Raw genomic sequence first — 27,058 nt, 5'->3', positions numbered from 1 at the left:
CAGAAGTATATATACACAAGACACACTTTAAAAATCAACAGCGTAAAAGATGAATGAGTGAAAAACCTAGGCATGATCAGTAAAATCTGGAGGGCGCAAGGTAAACATTATGTTTCTCTTGTTGATCGAATGAAAAAAAAGTTTGGCAAAGAATAAACAACGGCGTATGTTTGCTTATTTTGTAGCTGTTTTGTACGATTTACAGTATGGTCAAAAACTTTTTTGTTTGTGTTTGGAATGATAATAGCTTTGAATTTAAACATCGCTGCAGATGTATGGCTTATAGTATTTTATTGTTAGACAGACATTGCCCCAATCACTACACAAAGTACATCCTAGTTTCATGTACCAAGACATCGATTTTTCTCTTCACTTCTCTCAACCGGGACGGGGGGCGGTACAAACTTCCGACGAACTTTGACCCAGTGCTGACGTCACACGTCATTTGTTTTTAGTTGGAGTTTTTTAAAACTTTATTTCTCATTATTTACTTTACCAACTTTCATGCTAAGGCGTCGCATTGTTCATATTCTAGAAGCACTTCCAAAATGGCGTACCTGAGACAAGTACGATGCAAGAGCAGTTTCCACAGACAAGGATATCACCAGTGGGATCGAACTCACGTCAGCGACTTCGAGCCAGCTGGAGACAAAGTGTCAGTGGACAACCCCGCTCAGTTCTTCCGGGATCACGGTCGCGACTTCTACGTGTGCTGTGCAGACATGGAGGCTAACACCCTCGTTTTGGCGAAGTCTGAAGACATTTCTAAGACGAGGAAAGCTCCTTTCTTTGGCGAGGTAAGGGAGTGTTATTATATTTCACTCCCCATACTAGAGGTGTGGGCAGATTGATATGATTTTTGTGTGTTCATGTTCTTCTTCTCCTCCTGCCAAATCTTCAAATCGATTCAACTCCGCCAATTTTGGACCAAACAACCTGACGTTTAGCATGGAGGTAAAGACGGCAAACACCCCCAGGCTTTTTTTTTTTTAAATCTTTTTGTTAAACATGCCTTAAAGACATTTTTACGGAATTTTTGTGGGGTATTTCTAGGCAAAAATTACATTTTGGGCTCTTGTGTCCTGGTATTGCATGCAAATGACCTGGAATTCGGTACATAGTGCATTGAACATGTTCGTATAGGACTTCAATCACATGTCTGGTGTACGTCACTTCAAAATGCTTAATGCAGACTTTTGGGCCTATTTTCAGACCAAAAGCAGGCCAAAAGTGCAATCTCCGCTCCACGTTCTAGCTAAGGTTCCGCGTGTTCCGTTTGCTGCTGGCCAGAGAACACGTGTTCCATTCAGGTTACCTGAGGTCATGTTGCAGGAACACACGCGCAAAGAACGACACATTTAAACAAATGTAGCTTAGATCATTACAAAACGTCCATTATTGCATGAGGAGAGAGTGAAATGTGTTATGTTTGTTCAGGAGTAAATGACGGCCTTTCTAGTTTACGTCACGATTCTGAAGGGATTGTAGATGGTATTGATAGATATGAAATATTTAGATATATAAGATATGAAAATTAAATCATAGTTGGCAACCGCTGAAAACAGGAAATCCGCGTCGAGTACCTTAGAGGCTGTTTTTGACAACACCGTCATGTAGCGAGCCTAACTTGTTGTATTTTAGGGCGGGGTCTCGAAAGACTCACGGCGATTGCAACTCGAGTGGGCCCCTAGGTATTTCGATTCGGACTTAGATAAGACCGAGTCCCTGCCAAAGATACACCGACCTAACTGTGAGAGCCAGCTGACACCATGTACCACAAGGGTTACTACTGGACACCACACAGGGGCCTGCCGTACATGGACCGTTCGTTTTTCCCGAGAACCACATTGGGATGAAACTTGTTGTCATCAAATACTGTAGGAACATCTTCACTGAATAGTTGCAGTCAGATGTGCAAAAGTAAGGTGCATCAGACCGTTCAGTGTAATATAAACAGCTGCTGCCGTGCCGCGTGCTTGGTGTGTTTCGCCGAAGTGCGGTTTACCGGCCATACAGATTCAGATACAGACCGATAAACAGGATTACCCAGCAGGGCAGCGTGAGGGAAAATTGATTGCATTGAAGTCACTCTTCGGACAGTCATGGCGGTCACAATAGTAGACGTCAATTACGTCATACATTTTTAAACAGCGCGCCTTTATGGTTCAAAACTGATGTTTTTTGTCATGGTACATAAAGTTTTCAAAGGGGCCATTCAAAACTCAGTCGCCTTTATCTCTTTGATTTTAGGCACTGCGTCTAGATGCTGAAACATTGCTGGTTATTCCATTCTCCCTGTTGCCGGGCGTGGCTGCTGAGGTTGCTAAGGACGTCAAACACATCACTACTACATTCCTCTTCCAAACCAGTAAGTAACTAAAGCTTGTCTACCTTAAAGTTGTTTTTTGAAGGTTTTGCTGTAATTTCACCACAAAACAAGGCTTACAAGAGCCAGTCACATGTTTTGGGTCATTGTTACGATTCAAATCTGAGCATTATGAAAAGGCTGATTTTACTACATAAACCAACGCTAAAATAATTAGGACTTTCATGCTAAGATTCAAATTCATTTCATCAAACAATAGATAGAAAATGACACATATGTGCCATTCTGCCAACCTTTTGGAAGGTCGAAGGGTTTGTAGGAAGGTCAAATGTTTGTAGGATGGTCAAAGGATTTATAGGAAGGTCAAAGATTTCTTAGGAAGATAAAATGTTTGTAGGAGGGTCAAATGTTTTGTGTGCGGGTCAAATGTTTTATAGGAAGGTAAAATGATTGTAGGAGGGTCAAATGTTTTGTAGGAAGGTCAGATGCTTTGGAAGGTGCAAAGATTTTATATGAAGGTCAAAAGTATTAAAGAAAATTCGTAAAAAAACGCCAGTCACTATAAAAGACGTTATTAACGTCACACATTTTCAAACAGCGCGCTGTGGTTCAACATTGCTGACGAAGGCCCTTCAGGCGAGCGGCGTTATCCACACCATCTCCGAGTCTGACGTTTACACCAGCTTCTGTCAATATGTCGTCACAAAGAAGAAACTAGATGAAGACGACATGGCGAAATTGATGGGCGTCATTTGCCACACAAACACCCTTTTCAACTTCACGCTGTGGCAGGGCAACCCGTCCCAAACGGTGGTGTGTTTCAAAATGCGTGGACAGGTTAGTAACAGCATTAAAGTTCATCTGAGTGACGTAGTAAATTACACGTTGAGAAATAAACTGTTATACTCACACTTGGAAAAGTCCCGTGTCTACAGGACTTGGGTCAGACAGATGATGAACATTCCGCCAATAGTCAATAGTCAAATATGGAATGCTATAAGCCCCACTCGATATGAAAAAAACTATGTCTTGTATAGAAAGATATCAAAGATTTTCTGCTGTCTATTATGCTTGGTTCCAATTGTAGCAATACTGCCAATAGGATGATTCATTGCAATCTCAATGCATCCACAGGTCACTTCTATAGCAGATCTACTGTGCAAAGCCGTGCCAGGTGCGAAGACCATCCTTTTGTATCGTGGTCTGACCGGCACAGTGGATTCCTACGCACGCATGATCACAGGAGGAAGCTATTGGAAGTACTGGCTGCTAACAGCTCTCAAGCTAGATCACGCCGAGAGTAGGAAAATAGCCGTTATGGCTGCGTCCTCTCCATGGGAAAACCCCATGTTCGCATCTCTCCCTGTCCCCCATGGTATAGTCTGGTTTACGGCATGTGTTTGGCTCGAGCTGATGCAGAAAGCAGTCGCGATGACAGACCATGGTTCCACTCAACGTTTCCATGTAGTTCTGAGGTACGAAGAGTTGATGGTGTACAAAGAGGCAATGGTGATGAAAGTCATGGATTGCCTCGGTATCAGATTCAGCGATAAAGATACAGGGAGGGAAGATACGAGAAGCTTTTGGAGTCAACAGTCAGGCGGGGCATATGGTCGCTAGTAGGGGGCCCGGCGGTGGGAAAAGCTGGATAGGGGAATGGGAGATGGGAATTATTTCTAAGATTCTTTTCCATTCCAACGTAGGGATCGACCAACCCGATTTTGTTCTCGATGGGACTCTCACTAATCTTTAAAGTTTGGTGGTATAATGAATTCTGTGTCTGACATCAGGTTATGAAGAAAGAAAAACTTTTGTGGATTAGTTATTATGAAGCAAGGGTGTTCTTGAAGAAAGAAAATGTTTTAGAATAGAAGATGGGAATAGAAGAAGTTTAAGTTTTAGTGAAACGAAGATTCTCTGAAACCTAGCTAGACTATTCTTTAGAAAGATATACATACGATGTCGATATAAAATACTCACAAATAGATATTGCCGTTAGAATTTTCTGACTGTGGCGTTTTAACAACGAGCATTAGAGGCGCACTTTTCATCTACATGTAGAGATGGAAAAAATTAAAGGAGCGAGTAAAAACAAGTGATCCCAACCGAGATTCGAACCCACGCCGAAACCGGCAGCCCAGATCACAGGCACGCACGCCTTAACCACTAGGCTAAAAGGTCGCGACCAGTTAGACTGATCAGTTGGAGGCGCTTGAACCCCCACTGTTACACTACTCCCCCTTTTCTTTCTAGACTCGTCCGAGTCTCCGAGTACGATACTCCCTGTGTGATCTGATCGTTACTCACAGGACCGGTGTGGGAACCAGTGGAACAAATCAAAGGAGCGAGTAGAAACAAGTGATCCCAACTGAGATTCGAACCCACGCCGAAACCGGCAGCCCAGATCACAGGCAACCACTAGGCTAAAAGGTCGCGACCAGTTAGACTGATCAGTTGGAGGCGCTTGAACCCCCACTGTTACAGAGAGGAAACTAACAACATTAATATCAATGTTATCGCTTCCGTTCAATTTGCTACATTGTATTTTCCTTTTGTTTAGTCATCATCGTTTATTCATTCTAGCAGCATTGTAGTAATAAGGATTTATATCTTGTATATCGTGTATGTAAGCATGCAAAATTTTGTATGGTTAGAGAAAACCTGTGTTCCGTTAACATCTAGAAGTGGCAATGAACTCTCATGCAAGTTTACCCAGTCTCAACATGAAAGACAGCGGATTTGCAGAAAAACACCATTTTGCACTTGTATGTTCGAACGCACAGCTTATAGCCAGTGGGGAATTAGGAATAAAGCAGACCCATTCGTTGGATAATTAATATGTGTAATATAGTTACATCATAGCGAATTTGAGGGCCGTGAGTTGTGGCCGATCACTCTTGCTCCTTTATCGATGGCACTTATTAATAAATGCTCACATGTCTCCTTTTTTTTTTTACTTTACAAGTTGTCATTAGTTTCTGCAACATCAGATTTAAACTTAAGGTATGTATTAGATAAAAATAGGAACACGTGACCGGTCTCCCGATATCACAAAATGTATTCACGTTGTGCATTGTGAGATTGTAAAAGGGTCACCATTCAACATTAAGAAACAATGACATTTCCCTAAGATATCCATTTACCATAATACACCATAATTTTCATTGCTGACCATTGCCATATCAACGCCTATCTGGGTAAGATATGCCAATCTTATGGTGTTATTGTACACATTTATTCTAATGCAGAGGAAGTATTACATGATGGTGCATTATTTTCTCATAACATACTAAATGACATCATAACTTAAATATATATCGGTTATTACAGAGTCATTGGAGAACAATACCGCAACAGTTACATTTAATGATAAGATTTTCATTTTAGAAACATTGCGACATTTTTTCATCATCGAAACAAAAATAGTTTTATTTTAATAATTCAACACTGATAATGTTCATTCTTAACAAAGATACCTAAGTATGGAAAAGGGTTATGAAAAACAAAATTTAACTATCACAAACGAATTCACTTGATGTTATCATTATTTTGATTAGGATAGTATGGATAATAAAGTACATTGTATAACGAACATTTCGTATTAGTTTTTTTTTTTCGATGAAAACCGCAACCCACATCTTTATACAATACTACAATACACATGCAAACAGATATACAACATCATTATTTGCAACGATCAATATTTTCTTGATTTTGTTGGGTCAACTGATCATCATTTGCTACTATAGTTAGCATAAAATTTATTATCGTTGTCAAGTTATAAACTTAAAAATTCTACAGATATAGATGCAAATAACATAACATTACAGACTGAGTTTACCTATAGAACTAACTATACTTGTTCTACATATCAACACCTAATGCTGCTCTTGAACAGGAATACACAAAACTATTACTAAAATAATACAAAATATTATTTCATATGCATTATGTACCATATACAGTTTTATGTCCTTACATTCTAACAAATAAAAGTGACATTTTTCTTAACATATTCCTAACACATGAATGGACTTGTCACTATGTGTTAGTTCTAAATAACAAAACTAATACTAAGATAATACAAAATCTTATTTCATATGCATTATTTACCGTATACAATATCATGTCCTTATATTCTTACGAATAAAAAGGGACATTTGTCTTAACCTTCCTAACACATGCACTAATACTAGATTGATGAGCTAATTCATAATTGACGTTTTGTCTGAAAAAAATGTTATATTTACTACAACCTAGCCAACAAAATGTTTGAAATACAAAATGTTCTCCATCTTTGCAAAATCAAAGTGTGTTTACTCGTAGGATACGAAGGTTCATTACTAGCATCTCCAAAAAAAATTCTCAATGTATCAAAATCAGGTCCCTGTAAGACATGTGACGATCATGCGTGTATTCGTAGTTTCACCTTATGCCCTAATAGCCTGGGTGCCACCCTCTTTCGCTTGTTTATTATATAAGTACGGATTAGCAAGCAAAAAGATTGAGCCAGTGGTTACATCGGAGGAAGGCACCTAGGCTAACCTGGCATCGAGTCTACCGTGGTTTCGACGGTCTCTCTTCGGACAAAAGGGGCTTTCCGCCGCTGGCGTATTCATTGGGACCCGGTAGTAGTTTTTAGCCAACCGGGACGGCGTAAAATAACCACCGGGTGCAAATGATTACCAAGGCGACAGAGAGCTCCGTCTGCCCCCAGCATGTGAGCCCTCAGACTACTCGGCAATCGAAACTGCTTAAGCTTGCTGCACTTTTCACACTTGTAGGGTTTCTCCCCGGTGTGAGTTTGCATGTGAGCCTTCAAATCACCGTGACGTCGGAACTGCATGGTGCACTCCTCACACCTGTAGGCTTTCTCCCCTGTGTGCGTTTGCATGTGAGCCTTCAAATCACGGCGTAAAACAACCACCGGGTGCAAATCTTTCAGCTGAATGAACTGCCTGCTGCATTCCTCACACCTGTAGGATTTCTCACCTGTGTGAGTGTGCCTGTGTGTCTTAAGATTACCTAGCTGACTGAACTGCCTGCCACAAACCTCACACCTGTAGGGTTTCTCCCCTGTGTGAGTGTGCCTGTGCGTCTTCAGATTACCCAGCTGACTGAACTGCCTTCCGTGCTCCTCACACCTGTAGAGTTTCTCCCTTGTGTGAGTTTGCATGTGAGCCTTCAAAGCACCGTGACGTCGGAACTGCATGGTGCACTCCTCACACCTGTAGGGTTTCTCCCCTGTGTGAGTTTGTGAGAAACAACGGCGTAAAACAACCACCGGGTGCAAATCTCTCAGCTGAACGAACTGCCTGCTGCATTCCTCACACCTGTAGGATTTCTCACCTGTGTGAGTGTGCCTGTGTGTCTTCAGATCACCCAGCTGACTGAACTGCCTGCCGCACTCCTCACACCTGTAGGGTTTCTCCCCTGTGTGAGTTTGCATGTGAGCCTTCAAATCACCGTGACGTCGGAACTGCATGGTGCACTCCTCACACTTGTAGGGTTTCTCCCCTATATGAGTCCGAATATGTTTCTTCGGATTCCCAAGCTCCCTGAACTGTTTGTTGCACTCCTCACACGTGTAGGGTTTCTCCCCGGTGTGGATTCGCATGTGTTTCTTCAAATCACCCAGCTGATTGAACTGCCTGCCGCACTCCTCACACTTGTAGGGTTTCTCCCCGGTGTGAATTCGCATGTGTTTCTTCAAATCACTCCGCTGAATGAACTTTCTGCTGCATTCCTCACACCTGTAAGGTTTTTCCCCTGTGTGAGTGTGCATGTGTACCTTCAGAGTACCCAGCCGACTGAACTGCCTGCCGCACTCCTCACACCTGTAGGGTTTCTCCCCTGTATGAGTCCGCATGTGAGTCTTCAAAGCGCCGAAAAGGCTGAACTGCCTACTGCACTCCTCACATCTGTAGGGTTTCTCCCCTGTATGAGTCCTGATGTGTTGCTTCAGATTGCCCAGCTCACTGAACTGCCTGCTGCACTCCTCACACCTGTAGGGTTTCTCCCCTGTATGAGTCCGCATGTGAGTCTTCAAAGCGCCGAAAAGGCTGAACTGCCTGCTGCACTCCTCACACCTATAGGGTTTCTCCCCTGTATGAGTCCTAATGTGTTTCTTCAGATCCCCAAGCCCACTGAACTGCTTGCCGCACTCCTCACACCTGTAGAGTTTCTCCCTTGTGTGAGTTTGCATGTGAGCCTTCAAAGCACCGTGACGTCGGAACTGCATGGTGCACTCCTCACACCTGTAGGGTTTCTCCCCTGTGTGAGTTTGTGAGAAACAACGGCGTAAAACAACCACCGGGTGCAAATCTCTCAGCTGAACGAACTGCCTGCTGCATTCCTCACACCTGTAGGATTTCTCACCTGTGTGAGTGTGCCTGTGTGTCTTCAGATCACCCAGCTGACTGAACTGCCTGCCGCACTCCTCACACCTGTAGGGTTTCTCCCCTGTGTGAGTTTGCATGTGAGCCTTCAAATCACCGTGACGTCGGAACTGCATGGTGCACTCCTCACACTTGTAGGGTTTCTCCCCTATATGAGTCCGAATATGTTTCTTCGGATTCCCAAGCTCCCTGAACTGTTTGTTGCACTCCTCACACGTGTAGGGTTTCTCCCCGGTGTGGATTCGCATGTGTTTCTTCAAATCACCCAGCTGATTGAACTGCCTGCCGCACTCCTCACACTTGTAGGGTTTCTCCCCGGTGTGAATTCGCATGTGTTTCTTCAAATCACTCCGCTGAATGAACTTTCTGCTGCATTCCTCACACCTGTAAGGTTTTTCCCCTGTGTGAGTGTGCATGTGTACCTTCAGAGTACCCAGCCGACTGAACTGCCTGCCGCACTCCTCACACCTGTAGGGTTTCTCCCCTGTATGAGTCCGCATGTGAGTCTTCAAAGCGCCGAAAAGGCTGAACTGCCTACTGCACTCCTCACATCTGTAGGGTTTCTCCCCTGTATGAGTCCTGATGTGTTGCTTCAGATTGCCCAGCTCACTGAACTGCCTGCTGCACTCCTCACACCTGTAGGGTTTCTCCCCTGTATGAGTCCGCATGTGAGTCTTCAAAGCGCCGAAAAGGCTGAACTGCCTGCTGCACTCCTCACACCTATAGGGTTTCTCCCCTGTATGAGTCCTAATGTGTTTCTTCAGATCCCCAAGCCCACTGAACTGCTTGCCGCACTCCTCACACCTGTAGTGTTGGGTACTTGCAACACTGCTATCAGACAGCCTTTCTGTTCCCCCACCTACCTGTTCAGAGCTACTTGCATTTGTCGTTGTCATGATGATAAGAACTGAAACAACTTCTGAAGAGCGGACCTGTAGCATTGAAGTAGACAACGATATATTTTAGGTATAAGCTTGCCGATTTGATGAACCACAACAGCTTTTTCAGGTATTATATATTCGACAATAACACATTGGAAACCACAAAGAAACAATTGCATTTTAGACAATTCATCCCAGATTTTCTATTGTACATATTTTATTCGTAGAGTCTATATTAAGTATATAGTACTAAAGTATATTCCCCACCCATTATACTAATTACATCCAAATTAGCATCTGATTATGTAAATCATCACTTACATTCCAAAAATCATGACAGTCCGTCAACCCATTCCTGAAATATTCTTTTCAAAGTCTCAAAAAACATCGTGTCCTTATTACAGTTGGGGGAAATGTCGATAGGGGGATCAACACCACTTACTCTTTGTAAGAAGCGGTTATCTACCATTCCACAATGATGAACTTATCATGTCAATATCACAAGATATCAAAATCCGAAGTGCACTTCGCCAGTAGAAAACAACTAAGGGGCTGATTATCGAATTTCATCTCCGTTTCCCCGACCCCAACTGATATCATAAGTATCCATAGCTACTTGAGTTATGTTGTCAACAGACAGACAATCACACACACACACACACACACACACACACACACACACACACACACACACACACACACACACACACACACAGACACACACACACACACACAGAAACACACAGAGACAGACACACACACACATATACACACACACACACAGATACACACACACACACACACACACACAGAGAGAGAGAGACAGACACAGACACAGATATCCACACACACATCCACACACACAGATACAGACAGACACACACACACACACACACAGAGAGACAGACACAGACGCAGATATCCACACACACATCCACACACACAGATACAGACACACACACACACACACATAAACGGCATTGACTTGAACATAACCTTTTTGGCGAAGGTAATAAAGTAAACTACAATAATAATTACTATTACAACTTGCTTCGTGTTGACTCTCCCACGTTGAACAACAAAATAAGCAATGAGTGAACCATCCCCTAAATTGAACCTATTCAACAAAACTGCTTATACAACTGTTAATGAACCGTCCCCTGACCTGACACTTGCCCACCCAACATGCTCAGATAAAAAGCAGTCGTCGTGGGACGGGGCCAACGCAGGGACTTCGTAGATACTGAACAAACATCAGCTATTTTTAGAAAGTTTATTTTGAGGTTACTTATTAATGATTGAGGTTAAAAAAAAGATTCTGTATAACCTTCAACATAACATACAAGTGCCAGGATAGTTTTGGCAACCAGAAATTTTACAATTGAAGAAAATGAATGATGGAGAACCTCCTTACGACCCTTCCAATTGTTACGAATTCATCCTTAGTAGAGTGAGTAGAAGCATTTAAGCACTGTTACAGATTGAACCATAGTGGAACTACGTTTGTAAAGGTTAGACATCCAGGTAAACAATATATAAAGGGTCGCAAAGAGATTTCAGATTCTACAACTGGATAAGAATTCGGTAATTCGGTGTTGTCTTACTATAGGAACCTTCCCATCTTTTCAATACCTCTTATGCATGACTGTGTGATTTGCCATGTAAAACCGTTTTTTCTAGTTATTGTAAATATGCACTGGTTAGTTCTGCTACTTCATTTTAGTGACGCTGAAGTAGAGTGATGAAGGTCACTGGAAGCGTCCGGAAATAAATCTCCGAATTCTTATCCAGTTGTAGTGTCTGAATTCTCTTAAGAATATAGTATCGTAACTAAAACGGCGTAAGAATACTTTGATGTTGTGATGTATAGACAACACTTTCAGTTTGAACCAAAGAAACAGCCTTGGAGTTTTCAGTACGAGGCACAGAACATTAGTAAGACGCTTTTCGGTTGGCCAAACATAATGTAGATCAATATTTATCGGTTCTCCGTACACGTACGTACCTTCAGTCGATCCTGTCACGTTCCGCAGAAATTATCGACGGGTTGATGTCTCAAAAAAGGTACCAAATTTCGTTCTCGTGGTCACCACAGTTCTTCGGTCAGTACTGAACTGTCGGAGGCGTCGGAATGTAGTCTGTATAATAAGGCAAACTCCAGCTGTCCGGGTTTTATGCCCCCTCCCTCCAGGGGGTTGGCCAGTTGCGGACAGCTGCTTTTAGCTCGATTAAAATCAGGCACGCTCCTCGGGGTGATACGTGCAATACATATATAGATCGCATGGTGACTCTATTTGGGTGAAACTGCGGATCCTGGGACCGAGAAGGGGCCGGGACTATCAGCGCAAACGAATCAGGGAACTGCTTGCGCAAACAAACCTGGGTAGGAGATGGCAGCTGAGAATGCCAAACTCCCTACCGTGCCAAACTCCCTTCCGTGACATGACTCCCCTCTGTGCAATATGTAGAGGGGTAATCTTAACAGCCTAACAGCGACAACAATAAGGCACTTTGTAAGTCTCCGTTTCTTATGACGTATCACCATTGTGCAACATTTTACCCACAAAATAGTCAAGTTGGGTCTTGTTTAGACCGTGATAGTTAGCAGAAATAGCGGTCAACTACCACTGTAAAACATCGCCAGTACTGGCGTGCGAACGCAATTACTGAGGAACTGTTATCAAGAACAGAACAAAACAAAACAAAAATGACAGCTGTGAATTCTAGAAAGTTTATTTTGTTGAGCTTGAGGCGACATCATTTCAAAGCCGACGATCTAAACCTGTGGCTTCTCCGGGGCGCTGGTAGCCTGGGTGCCAGACCACCGGGCTTCTGGCGCTAATCCCTCAGCCGGGGAAGCAACTTGCGCCGCCGCCACAGATAGTACACGGCCCCCCAAATTATCTCTCGCGCGGGATACCATTAGAGTTCGGCTGCCAAGAGCGCCCGGGTGCCAACTCTATCCCTACTAGGCTTCCCCGCCCAAAAGGGGTTATCGCATCTTATCGCGCGAAAGGTCTAGTATCCAGGCCAGGGCGCTGGGTACGAGCGTGTAAATCAGGCTAGTTGGAATGTAGATAGGTATTAGGGCGAGGAGGCTTATTCATTTATCTACTGGTTTCTTCTTGGGCGTTCGGCTCGGCAGGGAAACCTGCTTTTCGTCACCGTGTTATTGAAAGAGTATCTATCTATAAGCAACATACAGCATAGAGTAGCTGTCATTAAATTCAGGATTAGTTGTCACAAATTACATATTGGAACAGGAAGGCATAACCACACGCTTCCAAAACATAGACTTTGTAAATATTGTAAGTTAAATCAAATAGAAGATGAGTGGCACTTCATTTAAGATTGTAGACTTTACGATAAAGAAAGAAATGTTCTTTTCAAGTGTATTGATGAAAGATCCCCATACTTTGACAATTTGAACGCAACGGATGAATTTATATTTTTGTTCCGTCTAAACAACCCTTGTAATAAGAAACATGATCTGTTCATACATCTACACATGTACATAGTTGACTCTACTTGATTAGCTTAGCTTATCACTTTCGTCTACCATGTATGTTTAAACTATGTACTGTATATAATTTACTGTATATGTTACTCACATGTTAGTTAAGTTTATGTTAGACAACCTGTATCTAGCCCCTCGGGGCACGAATATACAATGAAGGTCTTCATTCATTAATAGCTGGAATTGGGTTCGGATCGGTCCGGCCGGACCGGTTCCAGACTTGTAAAACGTTTAGGTTCAAGTCCAAAAAAACCTAAACGTCTGGAAACAAGTCCGGACTTGACAAAAAATTCTCTCACTCATACACTCTTTTTTGTTTTAAACCGTCTTAAACCTTCCTTAAATCGTGAAATTTGCACTAGAAAAATATTAAAACATTGCTGTTTTTGTGTTTATAACTGAACTTTTGTGTTAATTACTGACTGTATATAATTCCGTATAAATAGCTTTCAAATTACGTGTAAAATATCTGCCAATATGCAATTTTACATGTAATACGAAAAAAATATTCCAAAATTATTGTTCAGGTCCGGACTTTTAAGTCCGGACCTGAACCTAAACCTCTGGACTCGAGTCCGAACCTAAACCTAAACTCGGGTTTAGATCCACACCACTAGGGGTGACGCAGCTTTTGGAGCCTGCGCCTTGACCCCATGGTTGATACCATTATAAAGCGGGGGGGGATGTTTTGTGAAATCTTTGTAGTTTCGGTGTGGCTACGGCAGGACAGACTATATTCTTCTTCTCGTTTTTTTTTTTTAGAAAATTAATTTTCTTTATCTGTGGGTAGTTGGTTGAAGGTAAGTTTCATTGGTCAAAAGTTTTGATTTATGAGATTACAAAGGGAGAGAACGTTAAAAAATTCCGAACACTCCTACCCCACTGGGTATAAATGACACCGTCTTTTTCTCGCTTTTCCATAGGATTGCAGGTATTACATATTTTCCGGAACCCGTGCCGCCAACAAAACCCCACCTACCTACCCCCGGCCCCTCAAGCTGGGGCCTAGATTCAGGAATAAACGAGGAGCACGGGAAAACCCAACATGCAACCGAACAAATATAGTGTTATCTTTCCATCTTTAAATTGCGTCCAATGTTTACTTGCCATACATTCACGGCCATTTGCTAGACGAAAAAGGGAATGTTTGAGCACACGAAGTGCTTCCTCTTTCTAAATCAGGAAAATGAGGTGTTTATTAACTAGTCGTGCATGATTATGTTCGATCTTATACGGAAGGTCCTGACTTTATTAGGTTTCTGCTTGCGGGAGAGAAACAGTTACTATAACTGTATGTGAAGGCTCAGTATCAGTCTGCTGTGATATTCAAGATGCACATTTTCAAGCGTTTGTTCAACCTCGTTCCTTTCTTGGTGTTGTCGAATGCCTCTCCAACAGCTCCGTTTTATGCCACAGTCCCAGAAAATGCTGCTGCCGGAAGTAACGTCACCAGCATTCTACCCACCTCTAATAATGAAGAAGATGAATTTCAGTGTGAAAGTGTAGAGGGAAACGAACACGGCCGGTTCGTGGTAACTGCCTCTATGATCACCGTCGCACGTCCGTTAGATTATGACGTCAGTACGACGTACAATCTCACGGTCAACGTCACTCGCTGGGGCAGAGAGGCAGAGGAGCGACGGGTGAACATACACGTCGAGGACGTTGCAGACTACCCGCCTGTTTACAACGACACGTGCGAAACACCAGTTCAGAGTTTGGATCAAGAGAAGAAGTCAGGCAGTTCGGCGAGTTTCTATGCAAAAGGTATGGTTGAGATCATGGAGAAACATAGCGGTATTATTGCTCTCAATGCTCACAATCCAGATTGTCCGCTTGATCTTAAAGACTTCACGTCTTACTACGCCAGTAGCGACTGTCGCGCACAGTTTGTCGTATCTACCAATGATAGAGATGATATGGCCGGACTGAAGATATTGTGGAGTTCAGGTTTAAAATGTCTCCAATGCGTCTCCTCGCCCGAGGAAGCAGCAGTCTTAGAAGTAGCGCTTTTAAACGCTGACAGAGGCACTGACTGTGACTTTGCAAGTGATATGGGCTCACATTTTCAGCACCTGACCGAACCGTTTGACATTGTCGGTTCTTTTCGTATGTTTCAGTCTCCAGAGGCCCACAGATGGTTACATTTTGAATGTAGAGTGCCGAACCTAACATTATTTTCTTTGCCGATAAGACAAGAGTATCTTGAATATGAGATTACCCACTTTATTAGAATGGGATCGGACGTACTAGGCCATAGGGTGTCCTCCGAATAGATATGGCATCCTGTGTGAAAAACACTGTGCCTGTGAAAACGACGCCCGCTGCCATGGGTTGAACGGGGCCTGTAAGTGTCAGCCTGGGTGGCAAGGTGTCGTCTACGACATACCTCACAGTACCGTGGCCATCACTGCGACGCCTAGCGACTCGCGGCAGATTCACATCAAGAATTCTTTGACTTTACAATGTAGAGCTTTCCATCTAGCTGTCGAAATTCTGACGTGGGAATTCCCAAATGGAACGAAGAAACGGCTACAGAGGACTGAAGAAGATAAGGTAAGAATTAAAAGCATCCAGTCCGAACACAACGGTACCTACACCTGTACTGTAGTTGCAGAAGACGGAACGGTCGTTCTCGCAAGTTATGAGTTACAAGCAGTTACCTGTCCTCCTGGTAAAAAGGGTGAATTATGCGAAGACGACTGCAGCTGTTACCGGTAGACTGGCTGTGTCTGTGAGCCGGGATGGACAGGAACATTGTGTCAGAGTTGGTGCCCACATGGCACGTACGGTCAGGGCTGTAACAATAAGTGTCATTGTCAGAATGCGGCCTCCTGCGCCCGTGTAGACGGCGGGTGCCGCTGCAAGGAGGGCTGGTTCGGCATAGACTGCAGCATGCCGTGTCCAACTGGTCTGAACGGACTGAAATGTTGGGAACGGTGTGACTGCAAGAACAATACCACGTGTCACCACGTGGATGGGAACTGCACATGCGCGTCGCCATGGACCGGGCAGTGGTGTGACGTCACCCAAACCGACATCCAAGCCCACTTCCATTGCAAATCTCTTTACCTCTTTTACTGATGCGGGTAGCCTGATTTTTTTCGGACCGTTTTTTTACCGGTCCCGCAAAAAATACCGGTTTTGTACCGGTCCACACACCTTGGCACACACACAAACAATCATACACTACACTACATGCACAACACCTTCTTTCATTTCACGGAGGTTTGAGGACTCCGAACTCTTGTGTTAGATTTCATTCTAATTTTCTTACACGAAATGAAAATGTTATTGCCAACTTATACTTACTACTACGTCAGGTTTAACGCGCAAGACTGTCTTTCCTTACTATTTACAAATGTACATGTTCACTTCAATACCCACAGTACTACAGTTCCTCTGCCCCCATCCAGTTGAATGAAACAGTCCCAATAGCCTACGTCACCAAGGCAATGTTATTGTCAAGAGCCACAGCAAAGTAGTGCCGGCACAAGGAAGTCTTCAGTGTCGCGTCAGAATCCGACTCCGAATCTTACCAAACCTACGGTCGTCTGCAAACCCGACAATGGTGCGAGGCTGCAGACATCTCGCGGGTTTTCTTCTGCTGCTTTCTGGTAAGTCTGGAAGTCTCCATCAGAACATTTACAAAATTTAATTGTTAACAGGAAATACCTGGAAATAAATGATGGCTAAAAAATGCCATTTCTGTATTTTGCATGATGTAAATTACTATTACTCTTCAACACCAGAATAGTCCTGTTGTTATACTGTCCACTACATTTTAAGTACGATACGTGAAAACGGGAGAGAACAAGAAAAAAACAACTCCCATACTGCAAAAATAAGTCGTTCTCTACACAGGTGTTTAACGCAAGAATGACGCTGGTAAATAGCAACCAAGAAATCCTTTGTGTTGACATGTTAAGGCCTTTATCACATGTGTTAAGCAATGTGTGCAAAGGTAAATACCTTATCATTAAATACGGCTCATTCTCGCGCACTGAAGGGCATGAGCCAGGTAACGTAGCGGTACTATTACCACCCTATCTATTCAAAACGTCGACATTTGTCTTAGGGCCCTGTCACACTTGTGCGTATATTCAAGTGCGCATGAGTTCCGCAGTAACACTTTTTGGTTTCAGTAAATTTTGCGGAGAGGAAGTTGTTTTCTACTTTGGCCCACCGTTGACAGCCTGGTTATCAAACCAAAGAAATTACCTCTTCGGCTGCAAACTTAACCTAATTTAAAACCAAAAAAATGTTAATAAGCAACTCATGCGGGTTTGCATATACGCACAGGTGTGACAGGGGCTTTACCAATGCGTAGACAGAGTTTAATGTGTAACCCATGTGAATAAACATCAGCTCTTGTAACAGGAACAATGCATTGTCTTCCAAATTTCCTCTTCCTGTTGAATACAGTGCAGTGCGAGCACATACGTATACCAAGGTCTATGATGACGAATCGTGCTAGGGGGAACCATTGTCGTCCACTTGAGTCTTTAAGTCTCCTTCTAGTGGCTGTAGATTGTCCAAATTTAAGTATACAAAAAAATCAGTAGATTCACTGCGATTGCATGATAGTAAGATAGTAGTAAATTCACTATGTTTGTCAATCCGATTGATTGACGCGGTTTAACAAAAGAATGCTGCGCAGTCCATTCCATTAACCCTGAGCAGGCATGGCAACGTGGGGGTCACGGGGTTATAGCAGATCTTCCTGAAACTTGTAAAAGTTTTAAACCATGAATCACCGTAGATACTTAAGATAACAAGGTTTGAAGTCAGTATACCATATATCCTGTAATTTAGACAAAAAACTGATGAAATTAAATATGAAATGCGTCATGAAACTTGCTGTTAGATTCAGGATAGGTTGTATTTTCCCTAGATGCTTATAGATGCTTATAGATGCTTAATCTTTCGAGTCTAGTCTAAAATATATCCTTAACTGGCCTATGAATTGTCCATAATACCTATCTACGAAATATGGCAATGATATCGCACAAACAAGCCACCGCTGTTTTGAGACCATTTTTGACGGAGTTCGCTTACCCTACAGAGCTGACTTCGTGTTTTGCTGGCCAAGTATAATGCTACATGGTCAAGTAGTAACCCAAGCACGAATAGAGCCCGAGCAAATGTTTGCATAGCGTGTATCAGATGCTAGGCCATAGGGTCAATTGTACCGCTTGCAAACAGTCGAACCGCGTTATGACCCCATTGCATGGGTGTAAACAACTGGCAGTCGTGCAGCAAAAAGACCTCAAACCTATATAATGTTTATACTTTTTTTCCAATCTACAGGATTTGCCTAGTACAACCATGTTAATATTCTGCGCATTTCAAAATGACAGCGAACGCTGTGGTCTTCTAAACATTGGCAATTTTTGGTTACTTTATTTGTGCTCGCCTTTTTTTTACATGTACCTAGATCCAATTAGTTATTTCGACGCGTGATTGTCCATATCTTCAGCCTTAAATTGATACCAAAGTCAATTTTAGGAGCAACTGTTTTGCCTAGAAAAAAATAGAACAACAGTCAGGTAAGTTTAAGGCGTCTTTTTTTAAGGAGAAATTGAACACTATGACTTTTCACTATGCTTTACAAAACAGAGACATTATGTACTAATATCGGCATACGTCCGTCCACATGAAATGTCTTTTCAACCGCAAAAATAAAGTCGATGTTTTTTGTTTTTTTTCAAACTGAAAGTTACAAAACTCGCCTGACCCCCGTGGCGCAAAAAAAACATCAAACACACCGTCTGGGTTCCATCGTTCGAACGCTGGAGTTCGAAGCCATTGACTTCAAATTTGAAATTTGCTATCATGTACTAAACCTACTGTCTGTGTGTTTTTGACTATTATCACGTCACTTCTTACATTGTATGTGGTGGCTCTAATACCAAGAAATGAGTTTTGTGACACCTTGCGAAATGTATCAAAATGTAACCAAAACGCAGGTAGCACGTAGGTAGCTTACGTTATATCCAGGCTGGAATTTCGCCACTATTATTTGCATGTGGTCGCAGTTTTTTCGGGGAAAGACCGGTGCTCCTCAAATTAACCAAGGTATTTTGGTATCAATGTAAAGGTAAAGACTTCGCGCTACGTGATTAGCTGATTGGATCTAGGTGAACTCTGAAAAAGACGAACACAAATAAATTGACGAAAAATTGCTAATCTCTTTCTAAGCTTGAAACAAAATCGGCTCCTGCAGTTCCAAAAAGGCCGCTAGGGGGGGCAAAACATGACTTTGTCTCCCTCCCAAGAGCTATCTAGCATTCAAAAATCATTACCATAGTAGGGTTTCCAGTCGCAGCGTGCATACGTGCGCACGGGCGGTGCACTTTTACATACAGCGGTTTTTGATTGATCGCCGTGCAAGAATGGGAAAACTCTGGACCTTCAAACTTACTAGACATGTAGCTTTTGCGCAGGGGATGAAAGATTGTTGAGATATCGCTCTCGGAAAAGTGCGCCGCGGGCCGTGAAAGTCACTTCCGGGGTCAGCGGTTTTCGGGTCGGTGCGCAGATACCTCTGACGTCGACCTGATTTGCATCGCAGAACCTTATTTGGAAGCAGTAAACAGGGTGGGAACAAATAGAGAAGAAGACAAGCTACATTTTGGTATGTGTACAATTTTTGTACCTCAATCCTAAGGTGATCTGCGACAAGTTTGAAAATTTTGGCGGCGTTTTTCCCCCTTGATATCTTAAGTTTTCGAAAATGTACATCCATGTGTGTAACAAGCGTTTTCTAAGCTTTAAAATGACATATAACATGTGTGTGTACGCTGAGAAATGGCGATGTGAGAGTTCAAGATGTGCGCCGAATCCGGGCCGTGCGTGACGGCCGTCTGGTCGTGAAAAGCGATCGGTTTTTTTAAATGCAAAATCTCCGCATTTTCCTCATAAATTTTAGCGTTTTGATATTCATTATATGGTATACAAATGAAAATATCAGCGTGGGCATGCTGTTGCACGTTTGTTACCAAGTTAAATAGAAGGAAAAAAATACTTCAAGTATTACTTGTTTAAAAAACTGAACAAATATTTGCATTGAGTTGATGTCCACGTTTGCATTATATGAGCAAGAAGTATCATTTGCAAGTTGTGTTTGTTGCTGAACTTGATGTTTCTTCTCTTATATTTTAATGTTGTCTTGTAGATAAGAAGAGCATCTAGCCGGGTAAAAGGTGTCAGCGGCTGGGGGTTACAGTATCAAAAGTCAAGAAAGCGGCCAGACCATCCATATAGACGAAACTTTCAAATTTCCCCGTACGTCCATGCAGGAGAAGTCCTCGGAAACATGCAAAAGCAAAAGTGGAAGAGAAGACAGCAAAGAGGGATGACATGTTTATTTCATTAGGAATCATAATGTCTGACAGACATGTAGTGAACTCTGCATCACTCAGAAACTTGAAACTATCATGGAGTAGTCTGTACTTGCATGTACTTATTTCTGTCCTCTTAAGATTTCTGGTCCAGCCATGTCCCTGTGCATGTACTGTTGTTGGTGTTAATATTTGCCCTGGGTTTCAAATTTGGTCAAGTATAAACAGTTATCAATGAATTGTGTCAAACAAAACTTTTCAATAAACCTGTAACAAATCAAATATCGTTAGTGATTCAGTCATTCCAAGGAGTTTATAGTCAATGACTATAACATATATAACTCACGTCATTCACAGGTCATGTGTAATAATAGAAATGGTATATAATGGTCATCAGATATCTTAAAAGTAGCATTTCTTGATAAGATATGATGATTTTGATGACAAATTTATATTCTGCAGGTGCCAAAACCCCTATCTAGTGAAGTATGTTGATTTTCAATGAACCATATGGAAGGTAATGTTGTTTTGGATATTCAATGAAGAGACAGATGACCTTTGACCTTTGAGAAAAATTATACATTAGCATTTTTGATTGCAAATAATTTGCTAACCATCCATCGGGAATACCTGCAATAAATTGTGTAAAGAGAATGCACTACATATTTCTAAGTCCTGAAACGTCTTATTTGTAGGATGAATGGTTCATTGATAGCGACTCTTCAAAAAGGGGTCATCTGGCTTTAATTTGTGACTTTTCTAGCTGTGCCATGCTATAAAAACGTAATTTTCAGCAGGTTGACCTCACCTGTATGGAAACAAAAGGGTGAATTAACATATTTTCTTTACTTGATTGCTATAACACATAACTTGGACTGTGCAGAAATACACTTTTAAGTTGCTCAATATTTTAATTTTTTTAATTACCACTTATTAAAAATGCACTTTTCACACCTGGCGCCACACATGTGGACACTACCCAGCAACTTTGAGAGGCCCTATCTCAGGAACGGAAGGTCCGATTTCCGTTCTGTAACTTTCTTTTTCCATATTTCAACAACCTCTATTAGGAAATATAAATGTTTTGATTCCCCTGGTTACCTAACAATTTCGACTGGAAACCCTAACCATAGTATATTAAGAACACGAGGTATCAAAAACGGAAGTTCTGCTGCAATACCATAGCAATTCGCTAGGGACCAAAAATCTAATCATCTCGAGGTATCAATAAGACCTTCCCACGTACCAAGTATCCAGACAATCCATACAGGCATTCTTGGGTTGCCGTGTACGCAGAAAGACGCACACACACACACACACACACACACACACACACACACACACACACACACACACACGAACACTCTGCAAAACGTAACATTCTCGGCGAAGGTAATAGGGACCATCGATCATAACTGGACAAACCAAGGTCAGGAACATATGGTACAGGTACGGTGCCTCACAACCAGGATTCTGAAGCGCTCTAAATACATCTATAAAGTGTAAAGTGTTAACCGGTATCGGTCCCCACTCACTCGGGACGCAAGGATGACGAATGATTGCACACAGACACAGAAGTACAATGCAAACGTCTATTCCGGCATGGTCTCCTCAAACCAGACAAAACAGGCTGAGTACGCATGCGCGGACTGTTAAACTTGTGGGGAGGGGGTAATGGATTTAACTACAATATCTAAAATACTAACATAAAGTTGATCCCAATGAGTGAGATATGCACACACTCTAGCATACGGTTAACATGCCATTTTCCGATGTTGATAGAAATGGCAGCCCATGTCACAAGAGGGACGACCCCATACCCTGATGCTACCACTACCGGCGAACCGCCTCAATATGCAACAACTAGTACTGCCGACATGTTTCTACTGTCGAATGTGACAGGTAAGGCAATAGGGAAAAAATGTGTGTTTGCAGCTACCGCCCTGAAATAAAATTAGGGACGTAGGCAGGTAGGGTTTTTTGTTGCCCTTGTTATTAATAAACAATTAAAGAAGTACAATGTTCATTACACATTCTCAACTTGAATCTGTTACAGAGTGTGAATTAAGGGAATTTTGTTTTGAATTTCACCACCCAAATGTCACCCAAAATTATATACCAGCAGTCGATCGCAAAAAAGGCTAGGGTCAACAGGCTGTTGCTAGGGTCTTTGTTTAATGGGCCTATCATACTCATTGACACTGCAGGACTGACGATGGTCACAAGGCTGATTCTCATCTTTTTAAAGACGCTAACATATACTAAGCACATATCTATACAACTCGTTAAGATAATGACATTAGTTACTTCCGGGGGTTTTGAGTGACATCCATCACTCTTCTTCAAAGTCTTCTGCCGGTTTTTATTATCGTGACGCTGATTAAAAGTGATAGATGTCACTAGAGACGCCTGGAGATATATGCAGTTGTCTTCAAATATTGTTTACCTGGATGTCTAGACGTCTATCCTTCATCAATGTACTGTTTGAGATGATATGACGTGTTATGATTTAGTCCAATACTATATCCACCTTATTGACCTTAAAGTTTATATACGTATATGTCTATGTACTTGATTCTTCTCTTGCCCGAAGACTAGACGCAACTATATTGTACCCAATATACTGTTATCTTAAATATTTTGTACTTAGAATTGTAGGATAGATTTAGCCTCCGTTGCAGGCTCTCAGAACCGGCTTTTTGGGGGGCTAAATAATACACTTTTTGCAGCCAGCCCGTAACTATCAGCCAACCCTATAACTATCAGCCGGCTGATAGTTATAGGGTTGGCTGATAGTTACGGGCTGGCTGCAAAAAGTGTATTATTTAGCCCCCCCAAAAGCCGGTTCAGAGCCTGCAACGGAGGCTAGGATAGATTAGCCTTGTAGTATCGTTAATTTCATGTCATACATTGTACCATGTTGAGTCATAAAGTTCATTCATTCATTCGTGTTTGTAAAACCTTATTCGACATCATCCACTGCTGCTACATTTATTACAGGTATGCGTAGCAAAACCTTTGTTGGATCTTTCGGCATGTGTGGTGGCCGACATCTTGATTTTGTGACGTCGCAGGGTAGCCATACCATTTCACTGAGAGGGGTGTTTTTTGGGGGCCGCTAGTATTCTCTCTATCTTTAACAAATCGGCACAAAACTATCACACATTCAACTCAAATAAAAAGAAAAATTCAATACCAATCTCTATTCATACAAAGACCCCGTAATCGCTTAAAACTTACATAGCAAACCTGAAGGATATGAAGCACAAGTACTTAACTCTAGTTCAATTTAACAAACAAACAAACAAACAAACAAACAAACAAACGAACAAATGAACTATCTCTTTGATTCCTGTAAGACGTGGATAATCAGGGTCTCCTGTACAGTGATCTGGTCCATGAGATCATGGTTGACATCCCGGCCACCTCGACAGTCGGAGACCTAGGTAAGTTGTCTTTCAGTAAATAAGTTTATTGCAAATACACAACCGAGGGTACATTGCATGTACATTTAACATACTTATATTAGATAGAAGATTGATAGATACAACGGTATTAAGAAATAATTTGTAAAACTACATTCTATGACATAAGTCAAGCTTGTTTCGTTGCAACCTTTCAATAACCGAACATGCATATAACAACATGTTATTGATAAACATTGAACCTTTACATAGCAAAGCGCTGTCACTGCAGTTTACAAACGGATTCAGCGAAAATGATTTATTTTTCAAAGCAGAGGCAAATCAAACTTACATTTTTAATTTCGTAAGTACGTTAATTTATTCCACCAAGTAGAATACATATTATCGCAACAAGGAGGGGAGTCAACAGTAGAAACACTATGGGAAATTGAATACTTAATGTTATACTTTATGTTGTCTTAATTTGATGGATGGTGTTTTATCTACTCTTGTATTATTTTGACTAATAAAAAAATGAGCGGTAAGTACCTCTTGCATTTCTTCGCTTTTATCTAATATATTTTCGTCCACCACAGTGGTTGACACGACGACGCTTCAGACCAGTAACGTCACCAACGTGACGTACGTGCTGATGTGCTGCACGTATGACGTCTTCACTCTGCGGACGGATGGGAAGGTTCTATTGACGTCAGAGCTAGACTTCAACATACAGTAAGGCCATTTTACAGTCACGCTAATTTGTTGTCAATAGAAGCCCGTCAACAAGTTAGTAATACACACACCATTTTCGTTTTCAAAACACCATTCAACAGATCATTCACATAAAGCTTAGCTTCTGTGGCAACGAAATAAAAAGGAAAATTGGCTTGAGAACTACCAGGCTCCCGCCGGGCAAGACTTCTAAAAAAAATGCAGAAAGTGTAAAATTGCAAGACGTTGTTTATCAGTCCTCCACTGGAAGCCAACAGGCCGAGTTGGAGAAAACTGAATCTTACTAATACTTTGAATATATGCACTTGAGTAGGGCTAGAAAATATTTTCATACTATATATTAGGATGACGGAGGACAGACTTATGCTGCAAGAAATCTGTACGAATTCATAATTAGTCCCAGCTAAGGTCAATGGGTGATGATGGCCAGGCCATTACCATTTTTTTAAAGGTTACACTAGACCGTTCAAATTTTCCGCAAAAAAGGTACTATTATCATGGAAGATCATATATGCTGTCTGTAGTACTTTCCTGATGTATATATAAAGGCCTCCTTTGTACCTCTTACAAAAGTAGTCTTGTTCGGTGTCCAACTTCCTGGCACGTTTGACCGATTGCTGACATCACGTATCCGTAAAGACAAGTGTCAATAAAGTCACGTGTCTGTCATTCTCCTGAGTTTACGTTCGAAAGTGATTGGTCATTATTCACCCTTAAGAAGTGGTCGTTTAAAATTTGATCAGTGAATATCTTAGAGTTGAATAAAGTTTAACGTTGTACTAAAAGTTACTAGGTAAACCTTTGACAATTATCATTTCACATCAATATGAGTGCACTCTTTTTATTAACCACCATCAGGAGATATGCAGTATCTACATAAGCCTCTTTTGAAAATAAGAGAAAACCATATAGCTATAAGGCTTTCTCACCATATCTGCACTTTTTGCTTTTTTTTACAATCCACGTGGAATCGTTCCAGATATTCCATCCCTGTGGCTGAACTTGATTCATTCGGCGCCATCTTGGCTGCCTACGTCATCCACGTGAACCTGACCAGTGACGTCACTCTGTACAAGGACCCGGATGGACTTTGCAACACAACATCGTTCTTCGTCACAATGGAAGAGAACTCAAATATGGGTAAGATTATCGATTAGATACTCCGAAACATTTAAGATTTAAGGAAAAATGTTGATATTTCGTAAGATACTGTTGACGTCCTTAAAGTACTCATGAAATATGATGACTAAGTTAGGTTGAACAATAAGCTACTCCATCAGCTGAATCTGCTCAATGTTGTCTGCAGTCTCCGTGGATCTCGGCAGCCTCACGAACCAGTCGTTGTCCGGGTTGCAGTTCTCCCTGGTACCGGGTGGAGACGCCGACAGGTTCTCCATCGACCCTTCCAGTGGAGTCATAACCCCAAACAGCCCACTGGACAGGGAGGAGAAGGACACTCTGGTCTTCAGGATCGCCATGGCTACAAGGTGCTCGTTCCAAACTTCACCATTTGAGATCCCTGGAACACTAGTACTATTAGTCCAGGAGGAGATTCTCAGAAGAGGCCTAGAAATTGACAAACGTAGCCCACCCTTTACATATTCAGTTCAGTATCATAGAATGATAGCTTGATGACTCTTGATCATTTTTAGGTATGTTGTTCTATGGTCCCGGTGGGACATCGTGGTTCTAGAGCTCTGTATGCAAACTTATGCAAATGAGGTAGTTATGCCATGAATTGAGAAGAAAACAGCATAGCTTCTGTGATGCCTGTCCAAATGACATCAAACTTTGAGAAAGTCACAAACGACAGGAGAGTGTTCATTTTGGGAACCTTGAAAGTACCTGGCTTGTTTCTATAAAGGGTGGGCTAGAGAGACCTTTTTTCTGGTTTCTCCTCCTGGACTATATACTCTTATGTAATTCAACGTAAATTGTAAGAACATTTTTTTCTTTTTCCAACACCAACACTTCGTTCCGTCATCAACCCAGGTATGACGTCACCTTTGCTACCGTAACCGTGACCGTGACGGATATAAACGACAACGCTCCGACTTTAGTGGAAACTTGGAGCAGTGAATACATTCTGCAGTCCACCCCCATCAACTCCATAGTTGGACTGGTCCGAGCCGAGGACCCGGATGCAGGGGAAAACGCGACCTTGACCTACACCATCGTGGCGGAGACTGGCGAAGAGTTTTCTGAGCTGTTCTTCATCAACAACGTTACGGGGGTCATTACTGTCATCAGCAACTTCAAGGTCATCAGAGAGCACATCCCTCTAAAGGTGATTTCAAGTTATGGTATCTCAAATGTTCTATATTCAGTACCTTAGCCTATAGAAGGTTATGTTTGGGTAGCGTCTGAATGTGTGTATGTGTGTATGTTTTTGGCGATGTCGCAGTTATCAGTTTTCTTCATGGAAAGATTTTGACCACAAAAAATTCAGTTCCAGAG

General features: G+C 42.1%; 3 protein-coding genes across 3 annotated transcripts in view; 2 read left to right on the top strand and 1 right to left on the bottom strand.

Moving 5' to 3' along the window:
* The first annotated feature begins 539 nt into the window (after positions 1–539).
* Positions 540–4,739, top strand: LOC136420411 (uncharacterized). Its single transcript, XM_066407307.1, has 4 exons — positions 540–797; positions 2,251–2,368; positions 2,925–3,163; positions 3,461–4,739. Exons 1-4 carry the CDS (start codon positions 549–551, stop codon positions 3,944–3,946), a joined length of 1,092 nt encoding a protein of 363 aa, XP_066263404.1. The 5' UTR covers positions 540–548; the 3' UTR covers positions 3,947–4,739.
* A 2,202-nt stretch (positions 4,740–6,941) lies between these two features.
* LOC136423400 (zinc finger protein 91-like) lies at positions 6,942–11,920 on the bottom strand. Its single transcript, XM_066411576.1, has 2 exons — positions 11,611–11,920; positions 6,942–9,656 (listed from the first exon to the last, which is right to left on the bottom strand). Exon 2 carries the CDS (start codon positions 9,618–9,620, stop codon positions 6,942–6,944), a length of 2,679 nt encoding a protein of 892 aa, XP_066267673.1. The 5' UTR covers positions 9,621–9,656; positions 11,611–11,920.
* Positions 11,921–16,336: 4,416 nt separating this feature from the next.
* The window catches only part of LOC136423305 (protocadherin Fat 1-like), a 37,386-nt gene continuing 26,664 nt past the window's right edge, over positions 16,337–27,058 (top strand). The window contains exons 1-7 of the mRNA XM_066411467.1: positions 16,337–16,739; positions 22,248–22,367; positions 23,825–23,911; positions 24,466–24,601; positions 25,581–25,741; positions 25,908–26,088; positions 26,594–26,888. Of these exons, the coding sequence (XP_066267564.1) occupies positions 16,691–16,739; positions 22,248–22,367; positions 23,825–23,911; positions 24,466–24,601; positions 25,581–25,741; positions 25,908–26,088; positions 26,594–26,888 (1,029 nt within the window). The 5' untranslated portion in view covers positions 16,337–16,690. The remainder of the gene's footprint in view (positions 16,740–22,247; positions 22,368–23,824; positions 23,912–24,465; positions 24,602–25,580; positions 25,742–25,907; positions 26,089–26,593; positions 26,889–27,058) is intronic.

Source organism: Branchiostoma lanceolatum, chromosome 1, assembly GCF_035083965.1.
Source record: "Branchiostoma lanceolatum isolate klBraLanc5 chromosome 1, klBraLanc5.hap2, whole genome shotgun sequence".
NCBI lineage: Eukaryota > Metazoa > Chordata > Leptocardii > Amphioxiformes > Branchiostomatidae > Branchiostoma > Branchiostoma lanceolatum.
This window is presented reverse-complemented; position numbering and strand designations above follow the sequence as displayed.

Coding starts and splice junctions, on each gene's coding strand:
- LOC136420411 (XM_066407307.1), top strand. CDS start 549: ATGGCGTACCTGAGACAAGTACGATGCAAGAGCAGTTTCCACAGACAA. Junction 2,369..2,924: donor TACATTCCTCTTCCAAACCA/GTAAGTAACTAA, acceptor ATTTTCAAACAG/CGCGCTGTGGTTCAACATTG. Junction 3,164..3,460: donor GTTTCAAAATGCGTGGACAG/GTTAGTAACAGC, acceptor ATGCATCCACAG/GTCACTTCTATAGCAGATCT.
- LOC136423400 (XM_066411576.1), bottom strand. CDS start 9,620: ATGACAACGACAAATGCAAGTAGCTCTGAACAGGTAGGTGGGGGAACA.